The sequence below is a fragment of the Dendrobates tinctorius genome, unplaced genomic scaffold, assembly GCF_039654945.1.
Source record: "Dendrobates tinctorius isolate UK_male_01 unplaced genomic scaffold, ASM3965494v1 ptg000138l, whole genome shotgun sequence".
Classification (NCBI taxonomy): Eukaryota; Metazoa; Chordata; class Amphibia; order Anura; family Dendrobatidae; genus Dendrobates; species Dendrobates tinctorius.
The window spans coordinates 28,101,769-28,120,048 of NW_027361806.1; the positions used below are offsets into that span (position 1 = coordinate 28,101,769).

General features: G+C 48.4%; 1 protein-coding gene across 1 annotated transcript in view; it reads left to right on the forward strand.

The window, feature by feature from the left end:
* LOC141048837 (spermatogenesis-associated protein 1-like) overlaps nt 1-18,280 on the forward strand; it is a 36,591-nt gene that overhangs the window by 16,349 nt on the left and 1,962 nt on the right. The window contains exons 5-11 of the mRNA XM_073544909.1: nt 2,329-2,650; nt 3,422-3,551; nt 3,766-3,826; nt 5,102-5,219; nt 7,949-8,074; nt 8,765-8,943; nt 16,334-16,432. Of these exons, the coding sequence (XP_073401010.1) occupies nt 2,329-2,650; nt 3,422-3,551; nt 3,766-3,826; nt 5,102-5,219; nt 7,949-8,074; nt 8,765-8,943; nt 16,334-16,432 (1,035 nt within the window). The remainder of the gene's footprint in view (nt 1-2,328; nt 2,651-3,421; nt 3,552-3,765; nt 3,827-5,101; nt 5,220-7,948; nt 8,075-8,764; nt 8,944-16,333; nt 16,433-18,280) is intronic.

Sequence of the window (18,280 nt, forward strand, 5' to 3'; positions counted from 1 at the left end):
GCCAGGGCCCTTCATTCAGAAGTGAGGAAAAGCAGAGTGGACCTCCTGAGACACGGGGTGGTAATGTAAGAGGTATTACAGCACAGAAGACCCCGTTACACTGGTGGCAGACAGCGGGATATGATACCCCGTCTACAGGAGTAAAAGGACTGAATGGAAAACAACTACCAGAAGTTAAAGAGGAATACATTAAAAGACCTGGTGGAAGCTCGAGGGTTAATCGCGAGCAACAAAACAAAAGCGGATTTGATAGCAGCCATCATGGAACATGACAGTACAGCGCCTTCCAATGTGAACGTGGAAGAGACTGAATTCCAGAGGGAGGTAAAGAACAGATTGGCGTTCTATGGCCTAAACCCTGCGGTAGAGATCGTACGAGAGGTGATGGCTGATGTGCGTACTGATCTGAAGGAAAAGATGGCCGAGCGGACCAGGATAGAGCTAGCCAAGATGGAGATGGCAGAGCGAACCAAAGTGGAGCTGGCCAAGATGGAGATGGCAGAGAGGAGAGTCAGCGAGCAGGGGGAGCTCTGGCCTTTCGAGCCAGAGTCCTTCATCCAGAAGTGAGGAAAAGCAGAGTGGACCTCCTGAGAAACAGGGTGGTAATGTAAGAGGTATTACAGCACAGAAGACCCTGTTACAATGTAACAAATAGACAATCTGAAAATCAATTTATATATAAAAGCCATTAGGTGTATCCTTTATGTGTAACGTGCTGTGTGATGGCCAGCGTAATCCGTCTGTAACAGCAGAGGAGGATTACAGGAAGTGAGGGTGGGGCTTTCTACCACTAAAGGAATTGGGGGTGGAGCGCTGTACCTCTACAGGAAGTAGAGGTGGAGCTCTGTACCTCTACAGGAAGTGGGGGTGGAGCTCTGTACCTCTACAGGAAGTGAGGGTGGAGCTCTGTACCTCTACAGGAAGTGAGGGTGGGGCTTTCTACCACTAAAGGAATTGGGGGTGGAGCACTGTACCTCTACAGGAAGTAGAGGTGGAGCTCTGTACCTCTACAGGAAGTGGGGGTGGAGCTCTGTACCTCTACAGGAAGTGAGGGTGGGGCTTTCTACCACTAAAGGAATTGGGGGTGGAGCGCTGTACCTCTACAGGAAGTGGGGGTGGAGCTCTGTACCTCTACAGGAAGTGAGGGTGGGGCTTTGTAGATCTACAGAAAGTGAGGGTGGAGCTCTGTACCTCTACAGGAAGTGAGGGTGGGGCTTTGTAGATCTACAGAAAGTGAGGGTGGAGCTCTGTACCACTACAGGAAGTGAGGGTGGGGCTTTGTAGCTCTACAGAAAGTGAGGGTGGAGCTCTGTACCTCTACAGGAAGTGAGGGTGGGGCTTTGTAGCTCTACAGAAAGTGAGGGTGGAGCTCTGTACCTCTACAGGAAGTGAGGGTGGGGCTTTGTAGCTCTACAGAAAGTGAGGGTGGAGCTCTGTACCTCTACAGGAAGTGAGGGTGGGGCTTTGTAGCTCTACAGGAAGTGAGGGTGGGGCTTTGTATCACTACAGGAAGTGAGGGTGGGGCTTTGTAACTCCACAGGAAGTGGACAGTGGGGCTTTGTATCTCTACAGGAAGTGGAGGGTGGGGCTTTGTACCTTTACAGGAAGTGAGGGTGGGTCTTTGTACCTCTACAGGAATGGGGGTGGAGCTTTGTACCACGACAGGAAGTTGGTGTGTGGCTTTTTACATCTACAGGAAGTGGGGGTGTGGCTTTATACATCTACAGGAAGTGGAGGGTGGGGCCTTTTACATCTACAGGAAGTGGGGTGTGGCTTTATACCGATACAGGAAGGGAGTGGAGCTGTGTATTATCCGGTAACTTTTGTCTTTTGGCTCCGCTCCTGCCCTCTTGTCTGACATACTGCATACAGGCATAACACAAAGGCAGGGTTTTGATTCATAGCAGGAGAGTAATTGGAAAACAGCAGGATCAATGCAGGCAGGCAACTGAAGGAAAAGAAGTTCCAGCACCTATAGTGCTGGCAGAACACTGCTGAGGAGACCACTAACAAAATATAGTAGATAGCAAATTATTGAGAAGGACCAGAACAGATCCTGGACATTTTATACTGGTGCTGGAACTTGCCGTGGGGTTGAGGGCAGCAGGTCCGTGCTTTTCTACAGGCTTTGTGTGTAAGGACAGGCACAATCTAACGGATACTTCTAGCAAAAAAAAGTGTTTAATCACAGCTAAGGTGAGCGTACCTGTGACGATCTGTCAGAGATTCCTGGTGTAGGCCCCGTCCTGGGGCTCCTGCTCCCTCCTCCCTCCTCATTGACCAGTGTGCACACTGTAAACTCTGCGTCTCGTTTGGTCTTTTTTTCAGGCTCGTGAACCAGAATTATATCTACTTCCCGGGGACACTTATGAAGGAAGTATATACGGATCCACAATCTCTGCAGAGCAGCGGCATTTTCAGGCCGAGTATTCATCCTCTGAGCAGTCTGAAGCGCGAGCCGAGGCCGTCATCGATGAGAAGACAACGGTTCAGCCCATCCCTGAGAATGATCCCGCCGCGCCCCGACCAGCGCAGGACGGAGTCCGAAGCTTCATATGGAATAAGAAGAGAGGTGACGCTGTGCCGGTCACCAGCCAGATGCAATATCAAGTCCAGATGGAGAGCGGTGCTGTCTTACCTCTGCTCAACGGTATCAGTCACTCGTCTACATGACCAATAGTCAAGGAAACAAATGTATAAATATGCAGAGACAGAGAAACTCTCTTCACAATATCCCTTGCTATCTACTGAGAGTACTTTTTTCCTTTTCCTGTCAAGTTAGCAGCAGGCTTTCCTGAACTGCAGCACCTCCTCCCCTATCACAGCAGGGAGTCTTGGAGCCACAGAGAGAGAAAAGCTGCAGCTGCATCCCCCTCCTCCCCTCTCACAGCAAGCAGTCTCAGAGCCACAGAGAGAGAAGCTGCAGCTGCATCCCCCTCCTCCCCTCTTACAGCATGCAGTCTCAGAGCCACAGAGAGAGAAGCTGCAGCTGCACCCCCTCTTCTCTCAGCATGCAATCTCAGAGCCACAGAGAGAGAAGCTGCATCCCCCTCTTCTCACAGTATGCAATCTCAGAGACACAGAGAAAAGCTGCAGCTGCATCCCCCTCCTCCCCTCTCACAGCAAGCAGTCTCAGAGCCACAGAGAGAAGCTGCAGCTGCATCCCCCTCCTCCCCTCTCACAGCATGCAGTAGAGAGAAGCTGCAGCTACCCTTTATTTAGTGTAGCTGGAGACAGATATATACAGGGAGCAGGCGTTTACAGGGGCTGGACAGGCTGCAGGAAGGTGAGCAGGATACGTCCTCTCATAGCCAAATACATTACAAAGTTACATTATGGAAACATTTGAAAGGATTGACCACAAAGTGTAGAGATCAGTGTTGTAAATAGTAATACACCTTGATACATTTCTTTTATTTAGGAAACGTTAAGAAGTCAGAAATAGTCGGATCTGAGGATGGCAAGATGTTATCAGGAAGAAACCCGACTGGTGATTCTGGGATTGTGGATTCCCTTCAGGGAGCAGAACCCGACCGGTCACAACGCAAGCGGTATAATAAGCGGCAGATTTATGGAAACGCTTTCTTGCCTATTGCAACCAATCACAGCACAGCAGAATAAGTACGCTGCCATGTGATCGGTTGCAAGGAGCCACAAATACAGTTTTCCCGCTAGACAGTATCATAAAAGAGTTTGTATGAAGCCCTGGCTCCGGACTCCCTCCGATCACTGATACTCCGTGTCTCCCACTTGTTTTATTTTTAGAAAGGAAACATTTGTACAAGAAAATCCTGCAAACCGGGGATCAAGGGACGAGCGCCATCAGGTAACCGGAGGTTGTGGATGGGATATTGCTGGGCCGGTGATGACGCGTTCTCTTGGGTTATGTGCAGCCCGAGGGCCATATTAATCAGTTGCATTTTTATGTTGCCACTTTTCTATTTTATTTTGTACTATTCGCTGATGTTTTTGGCACCTTGGTGCACGCAGTTCAGGAATTTTGCACAAAGTACAAAAAATGGTCTTTTTTTTGTTTAAAAGTATTTTGCAACTTCTCAGTGCGTAAAGTCCGACGTGTTCTAAAATGCCGCCAGAATTACTGAATTGCATAAAATCACTCCAGAGGCCACTCCGGCATATTTGCTACAAATTTTGCGGCTTTTTGAAAAGTCACAAATAAGGAATCAATTAAAAACTTCTGGGAACCTGAAACTTCACAGACTGAGGTCCGAGAGCTGTCTAATTATTTTGTTCTCACATCCATAGACTGGAATTGACGAGTTGTGACTGACCCCCTTCTCCTGGTGAACATGTCCCGTGTTCTCTGCGTCTCTTGCCTGCACGTCCCGTGTTCTCTGCGTCTCTTGCCTGCACGTCCCGTGTTCCCTGCGTCTCCTGCCTGTATGTCCCGTGTTCCCTGCATCTCTTGCCTGCACGTCCCGTGTTCCCTGCGTCTCTTGCCTGCACGTCCCGTGTTCTCTGCGTCTCCTGCCTGTATGTCCCGTGTTCCCTGCATCTCTTGCCTGCAGGTCCCGTGTTCCCTGCGTCTCTTGCCTGCACGTCCCGTGTTCTCTGCGTCTCCTGCCTGTATGTCCCGTGTTCTCTGCGTCTCCTGCCTGTATGTCCCGTGTTCTCTGCGTCTCCTGCCTGTATGTCCCGTGTTCTCTGCGTCTCCTGCCTGCACGTCCCGTGTTCCCTGCGTCTCTTGCCTGCACGTCCCGTGTTCTCTGCGTCTCTTGCCTGCACGTCCCGTGTTCTCTGCGTCTCCTGCCTGCACGTCCCGTGTTCCCTGCGTCTCTTGCCTGCACGTCCCGTGTTCTCTGCGTCTCTTGCCTGCACGTCCCGTGTTCCCTGCGTCTCCTGCCTGTATGTCCCGTGTTCTCTCCGTCTCCTGCCTGTATGTCCCGTGTTCTCTGCGTCTCCTGCCTGTATGTCCCGTGTTCTCTGCGTCTCCTGCCTGTATGTCCCGTGTTCTCTGCGTCTCCTGCCTGCACATCCCGTGTTCTCTGTGTCTCTTGCCTGCACGTCCCGTGTTCTCTGCGTCTCCTGTCTGTATGTCCCGTGTTCCCTGCGTCTCCCACCTCTGATCTATGTTTTACAGTTTGGCGATACTTCTAGACATCGATCAGACTGCGCTCACTACCGGCCTCCTCCGTCCCCACCTCTTCTACCAGATTTCCCAACTATTCAATCTCCGACACTGCGGATTCCTTCACACGGTAAGTGCTGACGATAGAGACTACTGGGATGAAAGCGCGCAGAGGCATAGATACTCGTAGTCATAGATGATGCCCGACAAGTCACCCATATCCACTGTAACCCTGGGGCAGCTATAGGCGCCCACTACCCTCCCCCCCCATCGATCGCAGGTGTAGGTTCCCTCCGTGGTCAGAGACATGAATGTTCCAAAAAAAAACAGTTGTTACAAATACTAAAAATAAAGAAAACAAAAGTGTGAATCGCCCAATTCCTCCTCATTTTCCATAAAAGTTAAATCTATAAAAAATATCAATGTCTTACAGTAAATAGTATTATAAATCCTTCTGCCAGGTCTTGGTCACTAAACTCCCCACAAATGCAATAAAAAGTGATCAAAACATTAGATGTACTCTAAAATGTTATCAGTAAGAACCTCGGCGCAATAACAACGTCGGCTCGGTAAGAACCTCGGCTCAGTAAGAACTTCGGCTCACTAAGAACCTCGGCTCAGTAAGAACCGCGGCTCAGTAAGAACCTCGGCTCAGTAAGAACCTCGTCTCAGTAAGAACTTCGGCTCAGTAAGAACCTCGGCTCAGTAAGAACCTCGGCTCAGTAAGAACTTCGGCTCAGTAAGAACCTCGGCTCAGTAAGAACTGCGGCTCAGTAAGAACCTCGGCTCAGTAAGAACTTCGGCTCAGTAAGAACCTCGGCTCAGTAAGAACCGCGGCTCAGTAAGAACCTCGGCTCACTAAGAACCTCGGCTCACTAAGAACCTCGGCTCAGTAAGAACCTCGGCTCATTAAGAACCTCTGTTCAGTAAGAACCTCGGCTCAATAAGAACCTCGGCTCAGTAAGAACCTCGGCTCAGTAAGAACTTCGGCTCAGTAAGAACTTCGGCTCAGTAAGAACCGCGGCTCAGTAAGAACATTGGCTCAGTAAGAACCTCGGCTCAGTAAGAACCACGGCTCAGTAAGAACCGCGGCTCAGTAAGAACCTCGGCTCAGTAAGAACCACGGCTCAGTAAGAACCGCGGCTCAGTAAGAACTTCGGCTCAGTAAGAACTTCGGCTCAGTAAGAACCGCGGCTCAGTAAGAACCTCGGCTCAGTAAGAACATTGGCTCAGTAAGAACCTCGGCTCAGTAAGAACCACGGCTCAGTAAGAACATTGGCTCAGTAAGAACCTCGGCTCAGTAAGAACTTCGGCTCAGTAAGAACCGCGGCTCAGTAAGAACATTGGCTCAGTAAGAACATTGGCTCAGTAAGAACCTCGGCTCAGTAAGAACCACGGCTCAGTAAGAACCGCGGCTCAGTAAGAACCTCGGCTCAGTAAGAACCTCGGCTCATCACACAAACGTGAGAAAAGTTACAGTTCTCAGAAAATAGCAACACAAAACAAATTTACTTATTTTACAAAGTTTTGGGTTTTGTTTCCATTAAAATAATAAAATTATTTCTCCAAGTTTGGTATCGCCGTAATCGTGCGGTCTCAGATAATCCTTTTACCAAGTTAGTTTACCAAGCAATGATGAAGACTGTAAATAAACCCCTAGAATCCATGGTGGGCAGAATAATTTTTTGTTGTAATCTTACCTCATTTGGATTCCTTTTCCATCCTGTACATTATATGCTAATATGAGGGCCGTCATTCAAAACTACAACTTGTCCTGCAATCGATATGTCCTTAAGGCTGCAGCTCTTGGAATAAGAGGAGGAAAAAATTAAAATGCAAAAATGAAAAGTGTCCCAGTCCTGGAAGGGTTAATGGTCAGGGCCACGCGGAGGACAGGTAGACCCGCAGCTACCACTACAATAAGAAATATCCGCACACTGAGCAGCAGTGATGGTGGACAGGATGAGCGCACCAATGTGAATGGTCATAGTCTACAAAACCTACAAGAAGCAAAATAAACATAAACCTGCTGTAACTAAATAAGTAAAAGTGCATTTAAATAATAGAGTTCCCAGTAATACTATTTATGACCAAAAATAGCATAAAAGCCGTCCAACCGTCGACAAGGTGACCCTGATCGGGACGGTCCTACACGGTCTAATATTTAAACCTTACCAGGTGTCAGAGTTGACCTCAGTGTGTGAATAAGGGCAGACGAAAGGACCGAGTCCCAACCAGTGGACACCAGTCAGGGGAAGCCGTTAATTGTTATTTCCAGCTCAGGAGAGGGAGGCCACACCCCGGCTAACACAGAATGCAAAAATACAAAGAAAAACACACAAAAATTGAGCTTGGTTTGAGCTGGTCTACATGCAGCACATAAACGCATGTTCACATTGGCCAAAAAACATTGAAAAAACCTACAAAAAACATCGACAAGGTGACCCCTGATCGTGACGGCTCACCTTGTCGACGGTGGGTCAGCTTTTATGCTATTTTTGATCAAAAACAGTATTACTGGGAACTGTGTTATATTAATGCATTTTTGCTTTTCACTTATTTAGTTACAGCAGGTTTATGTTTATTTTGCTTCTTGTAGGTTTTGTGCACTTTATGGCCAATGTGAGCATCCGTTTACGTGCTGCGCGTATACTAACTTAAATCAAGCTCAGTGTTTGTGTTTTTTCTTGTGAAGGGCCATAGCCTGCAGATCACACAGGGAGCACACTGCAGTAATTCTGCACTTGCCCGACATTAGACCGGATTCCGTGATCCCTAGAAATAACAGGCCGATGCCACGTTTATCTCTGCCGGCCCGGATGCCAATCCATCAAACTTTTCTTCTTTTTTATTTTAAAGGTGAAACAATTCTGGAACAATTAACTATTGTAAAAGAGGAGCGAATCCAACTGGAGAAATCCCGAGAGGAGATAATAAAACGGGTGAAATATCTGCTGGAGCAGCACAAACTCAGACGCCAGCAGGGTACTGATCCACAAGTGGTAGTGATCAGGCACAAGCAAGGAAACGATCCATATGTGATAGAGATCAGGTGCCAGCAGGGTACCGATCCGAATGTGATAGTGATCAGGCGCCAGCAAGGAAACGATCCATATGTGATAGAGATCAGGTGCCAGCAGGGTACCGATCCGAATGTGATAGTGATCAGGCGCCAGCAAGGAAACGATCCATATGTGATAGAGATCAGGTGCCAGCAGGGTACCGATCCAAATGTGATAGTGATCAGGCGCCAGCAAGGAAATGATACATATGTGATAGAGATCAGGTGCCAGCAGGGTACCGATCCGCATTTGATAGTGATCATGCGCCAGCAAGGAAACTATCCATATGTGATAGAGATCAGGGGCCAGCAGGGTATCGGTCCATATGTGATAGTGATCAGATGCCAGTAAAGTACCGATCCGTATGGGATAGTGATCAGGTGCCAGGAAGGTACCGGTCCGTATGTGATAGTGATCAGGTGCCAGGAAGGTACCGGTCTTTATGCCATAGACGGAGTGATCAGACATTGCTGTGTCCCCAATCTTCTGCACCTGTTGTAATATTGTTTCAGCAGATTTATAAGACATTCTTACAATGTTCCTTGAAAGTAAACGAGGAAGTAACAACTGAGCGGCAGCAGAGGGGTCATTAGTTTTGCTTTTCTTCCTACAGCCAGAGATTCCTGGAAAAAGAAGTATTTTGAAACAAAGAAAGAGACGGCGACATTAGAGGAGAAACTGAACAAGCTGATAAAGGAAACCAACGCGCACTACCAGAGGCTCCTGACCCAGCTGGCAGCGCGAGACAGTAAAAAACGTGCAAAGCACCCAACACTCGCTGCCAACCCAAAGGTATATATAGGGAACAAGACAACATTAATGTACCCCAGTATATAGAGGGGCAAAAGAAACATCACCCCCTGCTGGCTAGTGAGGGGAAATCCTAATATAGGATCACTCACTCAATGCTCCTTCTGAATACAGAGAGCTCCCAGACAGGATCTTATGTATCTCTGTATACAGGGAGCTCCCCCAAGTGGTGACTTCAGACAGGATCTTATCATGTATCTCTGTATACAGGGAGCTCCCCCAAGTGGTGACTTCAGACAGGATCTTATCATGTATCTCTGTATACAGGGAGCTCCCCCAAGTGGTGACTTCAGACAGGATCTTATCATGTATCTCTGCATACAGGGAGCTCCCCCTAGTGGTGGCTGCAGACAGGATCTTATGTATCTCTGTATACAGGGAGCTCCCTCTAGTGGTAACTGCAAACAGGATCTTATCATGTATCTCTGTATACAGGGAGCTCCCCCTAGTGGTGACTGCAGACAGGATCTTATCATGTATCTCTGTATACAGGGAGCTCCCCCTAGTGGTGACTGCAGACAGGATCTTATCATGTGTCTCTGTATACAGGGAGCTTCCCCTAGCGGTGGCTGCAGACAGGATCTTATCATGTATCTCTGTATACAGGGAGCTCCCCCTAGCGGTGGCAGCAGACAGGATCTTATCATGTATCTCTGTATACAGGGAGCTCCCCCTAGTGGTGACTGCAGACAGGATCTTATCATGTGTCTCTGTATACAGGGAGCTTCCCCTAGTGGTGACTGCAGACAGGATCTTATCATGTATCTCTGTATACAAAGAGCTCCCCCTAGCGGTGGCAGCAGACAGGATCTTATCATGTATCTCTGTATACAGGGAGCTCCCCCTAGTGGTGGCTGTAGACAGGATCTTATCATGTATCTCTGTATACAGGGAGCTCCCCCTAGTGGTGGCTCCAGACAGAATCTTATCATGTATCTCTGTATACAGGGAGCTCCCCCTAGTGGTGACTGCAGACAGGATCTTATCATGTGTCTCTGTATACAGGGAGCTCCCCCTAGTGGTGGCTACAGACAGGATCTTATCATGTATATCTGTATATAGGGAGCTCCCCCTAGTGGTGACTGCAGACAGGATCTTATCATGTATCTCTGTATACAGGGAGCTCCCCCTAGTGGTGACTGCAAACAGGATCTTATCATGTATCTGTATACAGGGAGCTCCCCCTAGTGGTGGCTGCAGACAGGATCTTATCATGTATCTCTGTATACAGGGAGCTCCCCCTAGTGGTGACTGCAGACAGGATCTTATCATGTATCTCTGTATACAGGGAGCTCCCCCTAGTGGTGGCTGCAGACAGGATCTTATGTATCTCTGCCAAGGGTTTGGAGATGTAACTGCTATAACAAAACAGTGGCATGTAAAAGTTTGTGCACTCCTGGTCAAAATTACTGTTATTGTGAACAGTTAAGCAAGTTGAAGATGAAATGATCTTTAGAAGGCCTAAAGTTACAGATGACAGTTGTATTTTAGACAAATATATATATAATTTTCTTACCTTTTGACATTTTAAAAATTCTGAAAAGGAAAATGGGCCGATGTAAAAGTTTGTGCACACTACATGGTCAGTACCTAGTAGACCCCCTTTTCCAAGTATCACAGCTTGTAAAGGCTTTTTGTATCCAGACAAGAGTCTTTCTCTTCTTGTCTGAGGGATTTTCCTCCATTCTTCCTTGGAGAATTCCTCCAGTTCTGTGAGATTCCTGGAGCGTCTCGCTTCCTCTGCTATTTTGAGGTGTCGCCACAGATTATAAATAATGTTCAGATCAGGGGACTGTGAGGGCCATTGTGAAACCGTCATCTTGCACCTTTTGAGGTCGTCTCTTGTGGATTGTGAGGTGTGTTTAGGAGCATTATCCATGTGTAGAAGCCATCCTCTTCTTCTTTTCGCTTTCAGCTTTTTTACATATGGTGTTATGTTTGCAGCAAGAATCTCTGAAAATGTCATAAAATCCATTCTTCCCTCCCCTCATGAAATGTTTCCTGTGTCATTAGCTGCAACACAACCCCAAAGCATGATTGATCCACCCCCATGCTTAATGGTTGGCGAGATGTTCTTTCCTGAAATTCTGTGCCTTTTTTTCTCCACACAAACCTTTTATCATTGTGGCCAGAGGTCTATTTTATCCTCATCGATCCACATGACTTGTTTCCAAAATGCCTCAGTCTTGTTTAGATGTTCTTTTTCACACTTCTGACCCTTTATGGTGAGGATGTAGGAGAGGTTTTCTTCTGATGACTCTTCCATGAAGGACGTATTTGTGCCAGTGTCTCTGAACACTAGAACACTAGAACAAAGTACCACAACTCCAGAGTCTGCTAAATCTTTCTGAGGGTCTTTTGCAGTCAAGCGGGGGTTCTGAATACACCCTTCTAGCAATCCTAGCAGCTCTCGCTGACATTTTGCTTGGTCTTCCAGACCTTATCTTGACCTTCACTGTTCCTGGTTATGGCTATTTCTTAATTACATTTTGAACTGAGGAAACTTGAAAACACTTTTCTCTCTTCTTACAGCCTTCTCCTGCTTTGTGGGCCTCCACCATTTTCAGAGTGCTCGGCAGCTGCTTAAAAGACCCCATGGCTGCTGGATTTTGGCACAAGGTGACAGGTGGCGTTTTTTTTTCCTAATGATGATAGTGAACAAGCGATAACCAGGGACGGACTGGGACTAAAATTCAGCCCTGGCATTTGAAGTTACACAGGCCCACTAGTCACATGGTGACTATATAATATCTTTGTACACTTGTAGGTTACAAGAAGTGAGAGGAGATTAACACGACTATATAACATGTAGTCACAGCTGTGCCCAGGATTTCAGCTCAGTCCTATTTATTGCTTTTAGGTACAGTACTCCTCCCAAAGCTCTGTCCCCTTTTGTACGCACAATGACAGAATTCCTGGCAGAACTGCTATTGGGCAACCAGATCCCCTGGTCACAGCCGCCCCTATCATACCTCCCAAGTTTTGAAGAAGGAAAAGAGGGACAAAGACTGAAAATATTAGGCCACGCCCGGTCACACCCATTTCACAACTAGTCACACCCATGTCCACGCCCAACCGCACCCATTTAGCACTGCTCATCACACTGACTGGTACTGAGGGCACAGTGGCTGGCATTATGGGCACACTGACTAGCACTAAGGAAGAGAGAGAAAAAAGAAAACAGAGAGAAAGAAGAAAGAACAGAGAGAGAAAGAGGAAAGAACAGAGAGAGAAAGAAAGAGGGGAAAGAAAGAACAGAGAGAGACAGAGAGAGAAAGAAAGAAGTAAAGAAAAGAAAGAAAGAACAGAGAGAAAGAGAGGAAAGAAAAAGAAAGAAAGAACAGAGAGAGAAAGAAAAAAGAAAGATTAGAGAGAGAAAGAAAGAACAGAGAGAGAGAAAGAAAATGAGGGAAAGACAGAACAGAGAATGAGAAAGAAAGAACAAAGAAAGAAAAAGAGAGAAAGAAATAAAGAAAGATTCTATAAAGATACTATAGCAGCCCGGCTCCCATTGTAGTGCCCACCTGAGCCTCCCGGTGCAGGACATATCATGATCCGCTCACATGGCCGGCATCCCCGATTCCAAGGCAATCCTCATGTCCGCGCAGTCGGAGGAGGACATGGTGATGGAACTGAAGCACTCCTAGTTCCATCACAATCTCCTCATGAAATTACCTCATTTCCAGTCAGCTTCCAGCATATCACTTCCGATGGACCGTCATGTGCGAGTTTTAAAGTGCTCCTCGGGGCTCCGCCATGTACTCCTGTGTCCGTGAGAAAAGCCAGCTTTGTATGCTTCGTACACACTTGGCTCCGCTCCGTTCATCCTGTACACATATGGCTCCGCTCCGCACACCCCGTACACGCGCGGCTCCGCTCCGTACACCCCGTACACGCGCGGCTCCGCTCCGTACACCTCGTACACATATGGCTCCACCCCGTACACGCACGGCTCCGCTCCGTCCACCTCGTACACGCGCGGCTCCGCTCCGTACATCCCGTACACATATGGCTCCACCTCGTACACGCGCGGCTCCGCTCCGTCCACCTCGTACACGCGCGGCTCCGCTCCGTCCACCCCGTACACGCGCGGCTCCGCTCCGTCCACCCCGTACACGCGCGGCTCCGCTCCGTCCACCCCGTACACGCGCGGCTCCGCTCCGTCCACCCCGTACACGCGCGGCTCCGCTCCGTCCACCCCGTACACGCGCGGCTCCGCTCCGTCCACCCCGTACACGCGCGGCTCCGCTCCGTCCACCCCGTACACGCGCGGCTCCGCTACATCTATCCTGTAAACCCCTCCTGACCCCACACATACTTCCCTCATCCAGCACCATGACAACAGCACAGCAGAGTCCTGCAGACACCAAGAGGCAGGGCAGTGCGCACAGGACCTGTGATGAGGTCACAGGAGGGGCGGAGTCAGGGGGTCACATGATCAGGGGTCTGGACAAAGGCTCTTGATCATGTGACTCCCTGACTCCTCCCCTCCTGTGACCTCATCACAGGTCCTGTGTACAGAGGAGAGAGCAGGCAAGCGACGCTGTGAGTGGCTGCGGGGGAGGTCTCATGCTAGGGCGTGGATGGAGTGCCAGCGGCCAGATGATCGGGCGCTGCCGCCCGCGGCCCACATGACAGCGGCCCAGCGAGAAAATGTCCGGTTGGGTATATTACCAATCCGGGCCTGGCGATAACCCTAACAGGCTAATTAAGGCTATGTGCCACGTAGCGTGTTAAAACGCACACTGAAAACCGGACTCCTTCCCAGAAATCGCGTGTTCACCGCGATTGTCTCAAGCACTTTCCAAGCGATTTGAAGCATCGCTTGGAAAGTGATTGACAGGTTGGTCACACTCGTCAAACATAATGTTTGACAAGTGTGAGCAGCTTTTTACTATTGAGGCCGCCTATGCAGCATCAATAGTAAAAGAAAGAATGTTAAAAATGATAAAAAAAATAAAAAAATCGGGGTATATTCACCTTCCGACGTCCTGCGCTGCCATCCCGGGCCTCAGCGTTCCCAGTAATGCCTTGCGAGACCTGTGATAACGTTGGTCTTGCGTTACTATAGCGATCTCGCGAGACCTCTAGAGTCACGCGAGACTACGTCATCACAGGGCCTTGCCGCAAGGCATTACTGGGAACGCTTAGGCCGGGAATGCAGCGCGGGACGTCAGAAGGTAAATATACCCCGATTTTTTATTTTTTATTCTTTATTCTTTTTTTTACAGGGGTATGGTACCCAGGGCCTGGAGGACAGTCTCCTCTCCTCCACACCGTGGGTACCAACCGCACATGAGACGCTTAACTTTGCGCATGGTGGGCATAGCCACATGCGGGAAGTAAGCGATTCTCATGCATTCCTATGGGTGCGGAATCGCGGCAATTCTTTGCGATTCCACACAAAAGAATGAGCATGCTGCGATTTTTTTCTGCGATGCGATTCCGTCGCGGAAAAAAGCGCAGCATTAGCACAGCATGTGCGGAATGCCATAGGAATTCATGGGGGGCGTTCTGTACACGATTTTTAAACGTTTTCGCAGCGTTTTTGCGCCGAAAATCGCAGCAAAAACGCTTAAAAATCGCTACGTGGGCACACAGCCTAAGGGCTGAAACCCTGGTCAAAGTTATCTGAGCACACAAATCTCCCAGGGTGCCCAAACTTTAGCCTCGGCCCATTTCCTTTTTTGTACTTTTTAAAATGAAAGAAAAAAATACTTTTTTTTTTGCTTAAAATACAAATGAAATGTGTCATCTGTAACTTTAAGCCTTTTAGAGATCATTTCATCTTTAAGTTGTTTAAGGCTGTGTTCACACGTAGCATTTTTTTGCGTTTTCGAGGTGTTTTAAACACTTGATTTTGCCGCAAAAACGCAGAAAAAAAAAGCATCCCATGCAATCCTAAGGGATTCCGCAATGCTGTGCTAATGCTGCAGATTTTCCCGCGGCAGAATCGCATCGCGGAAAAATACGCAGCATGCTCATTAATTTGCGGAATCGCGGCAATTCCGCCCACATAGGAATGCATTGTTCTGCTTACTTTCCGCATGTGGCTGTGCACACAATGCTAAAAGTAAACAGAACATGTGCGGATGGTACCCACGGTCCGGAGGAGAGGAGACTGTCCTCCGGGCTCTGGGTTCCATATCCCTGTAAAAAATAGAATTAAAATAAAAAATCGGGTCATATTCACCTTCCGATGTCCCGCGCAGCGTCACAAGGCCTCGTCGATGCTCCCAGCAGGTCCCATTCCCAGTGATGCATTGCGACAATGACGTTTGATGATGTCGCGATACCATAGCGGAGACCGCGACGTCAGCAAAGGTCATTGTCGCAATGCATCACTGGAAACGGGACCTGCCGGGAGCATCGCGATGATCGGGGACGCTGCGCAGGACGCTGGAAGGTGAGAAAAACACGTTTTTTTTTAAATTATTTTTAACATTAGATCTTTTTACTACTGATTCCGCATAGGCCGCCTCAATAGTAAAAAGTTGGTCACACTCGTCAAACACTATGTTTCACGAGAGTGACCAGCCTGTCAATCAGTTTTCCAAGCAATGCTACAGATCACTTGGAAAACACTTGCATTCTGCAAGCTAATTACGCTTGCAAATCGCTAGTTTTTCCGCGGGAATTAAAATGCGATTTGCTCGCATATTTCCAGCGGAATGGAATTCAGGAATTCCCACGGAAATCGCGGGAATTCTGCAACGTGTGCACATAGCCTTTTCACCAGGGGTGCACAAACTTTTACATGCCACTGTATATAAGAACATTAATCAAACAGACGATATTGGACATAAATCGTATCATAATAGATTGTAGACCTTCACCTTTAGGGTCCGCTCACACTAACATAGATTCTCTTATGTGACAGAATTGGGTCGATTATATTATTGACACTCTGCTCCGTCTGTCAGACTCTGATCCGAGCGTCACCTTAGAGAGATCGGATTTTTTCGCATGAGAGAATTGTAGCACTGGTGCCGGGAAGATGGAGAACTTCATTTCTCTATTCTCTGCAGTTATCGCACTGCACTCAGATGTCATCCGAGTGCAGTCTGAGGTTTCCCAGCTCCTATAGACTTGTATGGCTGCGCGTGATTCTGGAGCCACTTGCAGCATGCGGAGATGGTTTTCACATGTCGATTCCCCATGTGAAGACAATCGCAGATCTGCGCGGCCCCACCCTATACCACAGTGCCGAGTCCGATAAGACATCACATAGTGCACGGCCGTGTTACACGCTAGTGTGAGCGAGCCCTTAAGATTAGACACCAGGCCGATGGCCGCCAGTTCAGAGTCTCCGTGTAAGATGCGATTCGTCTTCCTCTGTGGCCAGTGATTGTGTATTCCTCTGTCTGGACAGGATTCTTTAATAATGGCAATAACCGGAACGCGGCAGGATCTCGACCAGCTGAAGCGGAAGGTGGACAACGCCAGGATCAAGCTAGTCATCGAAATTAAGGTGACTATTTGCTTGAAGACACTTGTTTGCCCTAAGACGAGGAGTCAGAGAGGTTCTCAGCGGCTAGAGATGGTGATCCCCCAACCCACCATCCCCCCACTAAGGAGCTGGTCATCTCTCCGCCACCCTTCTCTGCCTGGTGCCAGGACTATTGCTGATGGTGGCAGAGCGGCTCCTGGGTGTATATGGGGCATTGCCCAGGCTGCCTTGGTCCGCCATACTTTGCCGGTCCTGGCACCGTGTATGCCATAGCCAAGCCTCGCTCCGGTTTGTGGCATTTCTGGGATCAGTGGCTTCGTTTCAATGCTGCGCTGGCTCAGGGTGCAGCCGGAATCCATAAAACTCGAAAAACTAAATTATAGAGTAAATTTCCAGTGTAAAAGTGAGTGGCGCAAGAAATGTCACATCTGACACCTGCCGATCACGCACCGTCCCAGCAGACACCTGTAACATGAGGTCAGCGGCTCCTCCAGGTGTGAACATGAGTGAAGCAGGACGAGCGCTTCACATCAGATAAACACCAGAGACGGTGACAAGAGTCCGCTGCGAAGCCACCATTGATTGGACTCCGGTGCAGGGAGCAGCTATACCTACAAAGTCCGGAACTAATGAGCGGGACGCGGCCCTCACTGACCCTCCACAGCCCCTCTAATCAGCCGATCGACGCTGGGAGCCCCCGCTGACCTGACACCGATAGTCTACGATGGACCATTGAGACCCACCATGTCCCGTCTTACTCACCGCTCATCAGGTCCCACTTCAGGAAAAGCCCTTTAATTCTAAGGGTCCAGAACATCTACAGTCCCAATACTTAGAAAGTGTCATAATGCAACGACTGCCACACGCACCACAAAAAGGAATCGGGGTGTCTTATAAGTGAGAATATCTATCTGGCCAGAGAAGGAGCCCCGGAGCGATGGAGTCGCATACCCTCCATGAATCTGCTGCATCTCCTGCCCCGGACTGGACCATTGTCTGCTGTAAAGGACAGCGGCAATAAAGCAGAAAAAGTCAGAAACGATGGTGTGTCCCACAATTACTGACTTTTCATTCTTTTTCTGTACTTCAGCCATAAAAAAAATCCCTGATAAAAAGTTGCAATTCAGAAATCTGGGTTGAACTATTTCCATTGCTAACCGCGTGACCGTCCATTCTAAAAAGTGGCATAAAATCACAGAATGTCACAAATCCTTGCAGATAGCAAGATAAGTAGCAATAAAATCTGCACTGACAAAATCTTGGGCAAAACTCTGGATACATGTGCACCTGCAGAGGGGAGAACAAGTATTGATAACTTGCAGAATCAGCAGCGTTTCCCACCCACAGAGAATGGAGAGGGCTGTAATGTCTATCGTAGGTCACTTCAGCTGTGAGAGACGGAATCTAAGATGAAATCCAGAAAGTCGGATTGTTACATATCTCATGCATTAAAATGCACATTAAGTATTTGATACAATAGAAAACCAGAACTTAATATTTGGTGCAGAAACCTTTGTTTGCAGTTACAGAGGTCCGACGTTTCCTGTAGTTCTTGACCAGGTTTGCACACCCTGCAGCAGGGATTTTGGCCCCCTCCTCCATACAGATCTTCTCCAGATCTTTCAGGTTTTGGGGCTGTCGCTGGGTAACATTTCAGTTCCCTCCAAACATTTTCTATTGGGTTCAGCTCTGGAGACTGGCTAGGCCACTCCAGGACCTTGAAATGCTTATTATGGAGCCACTCCTTAGTTGCCCTGGCTGTGTGTTTTGAGTCATTGTCATGCTGGAAGACCCAGGCACGATCCATCTTCAATGCTCTTATGGAGGTTGTTGGCCGAATCCTCACGATACATGACCCCATCCATTCTC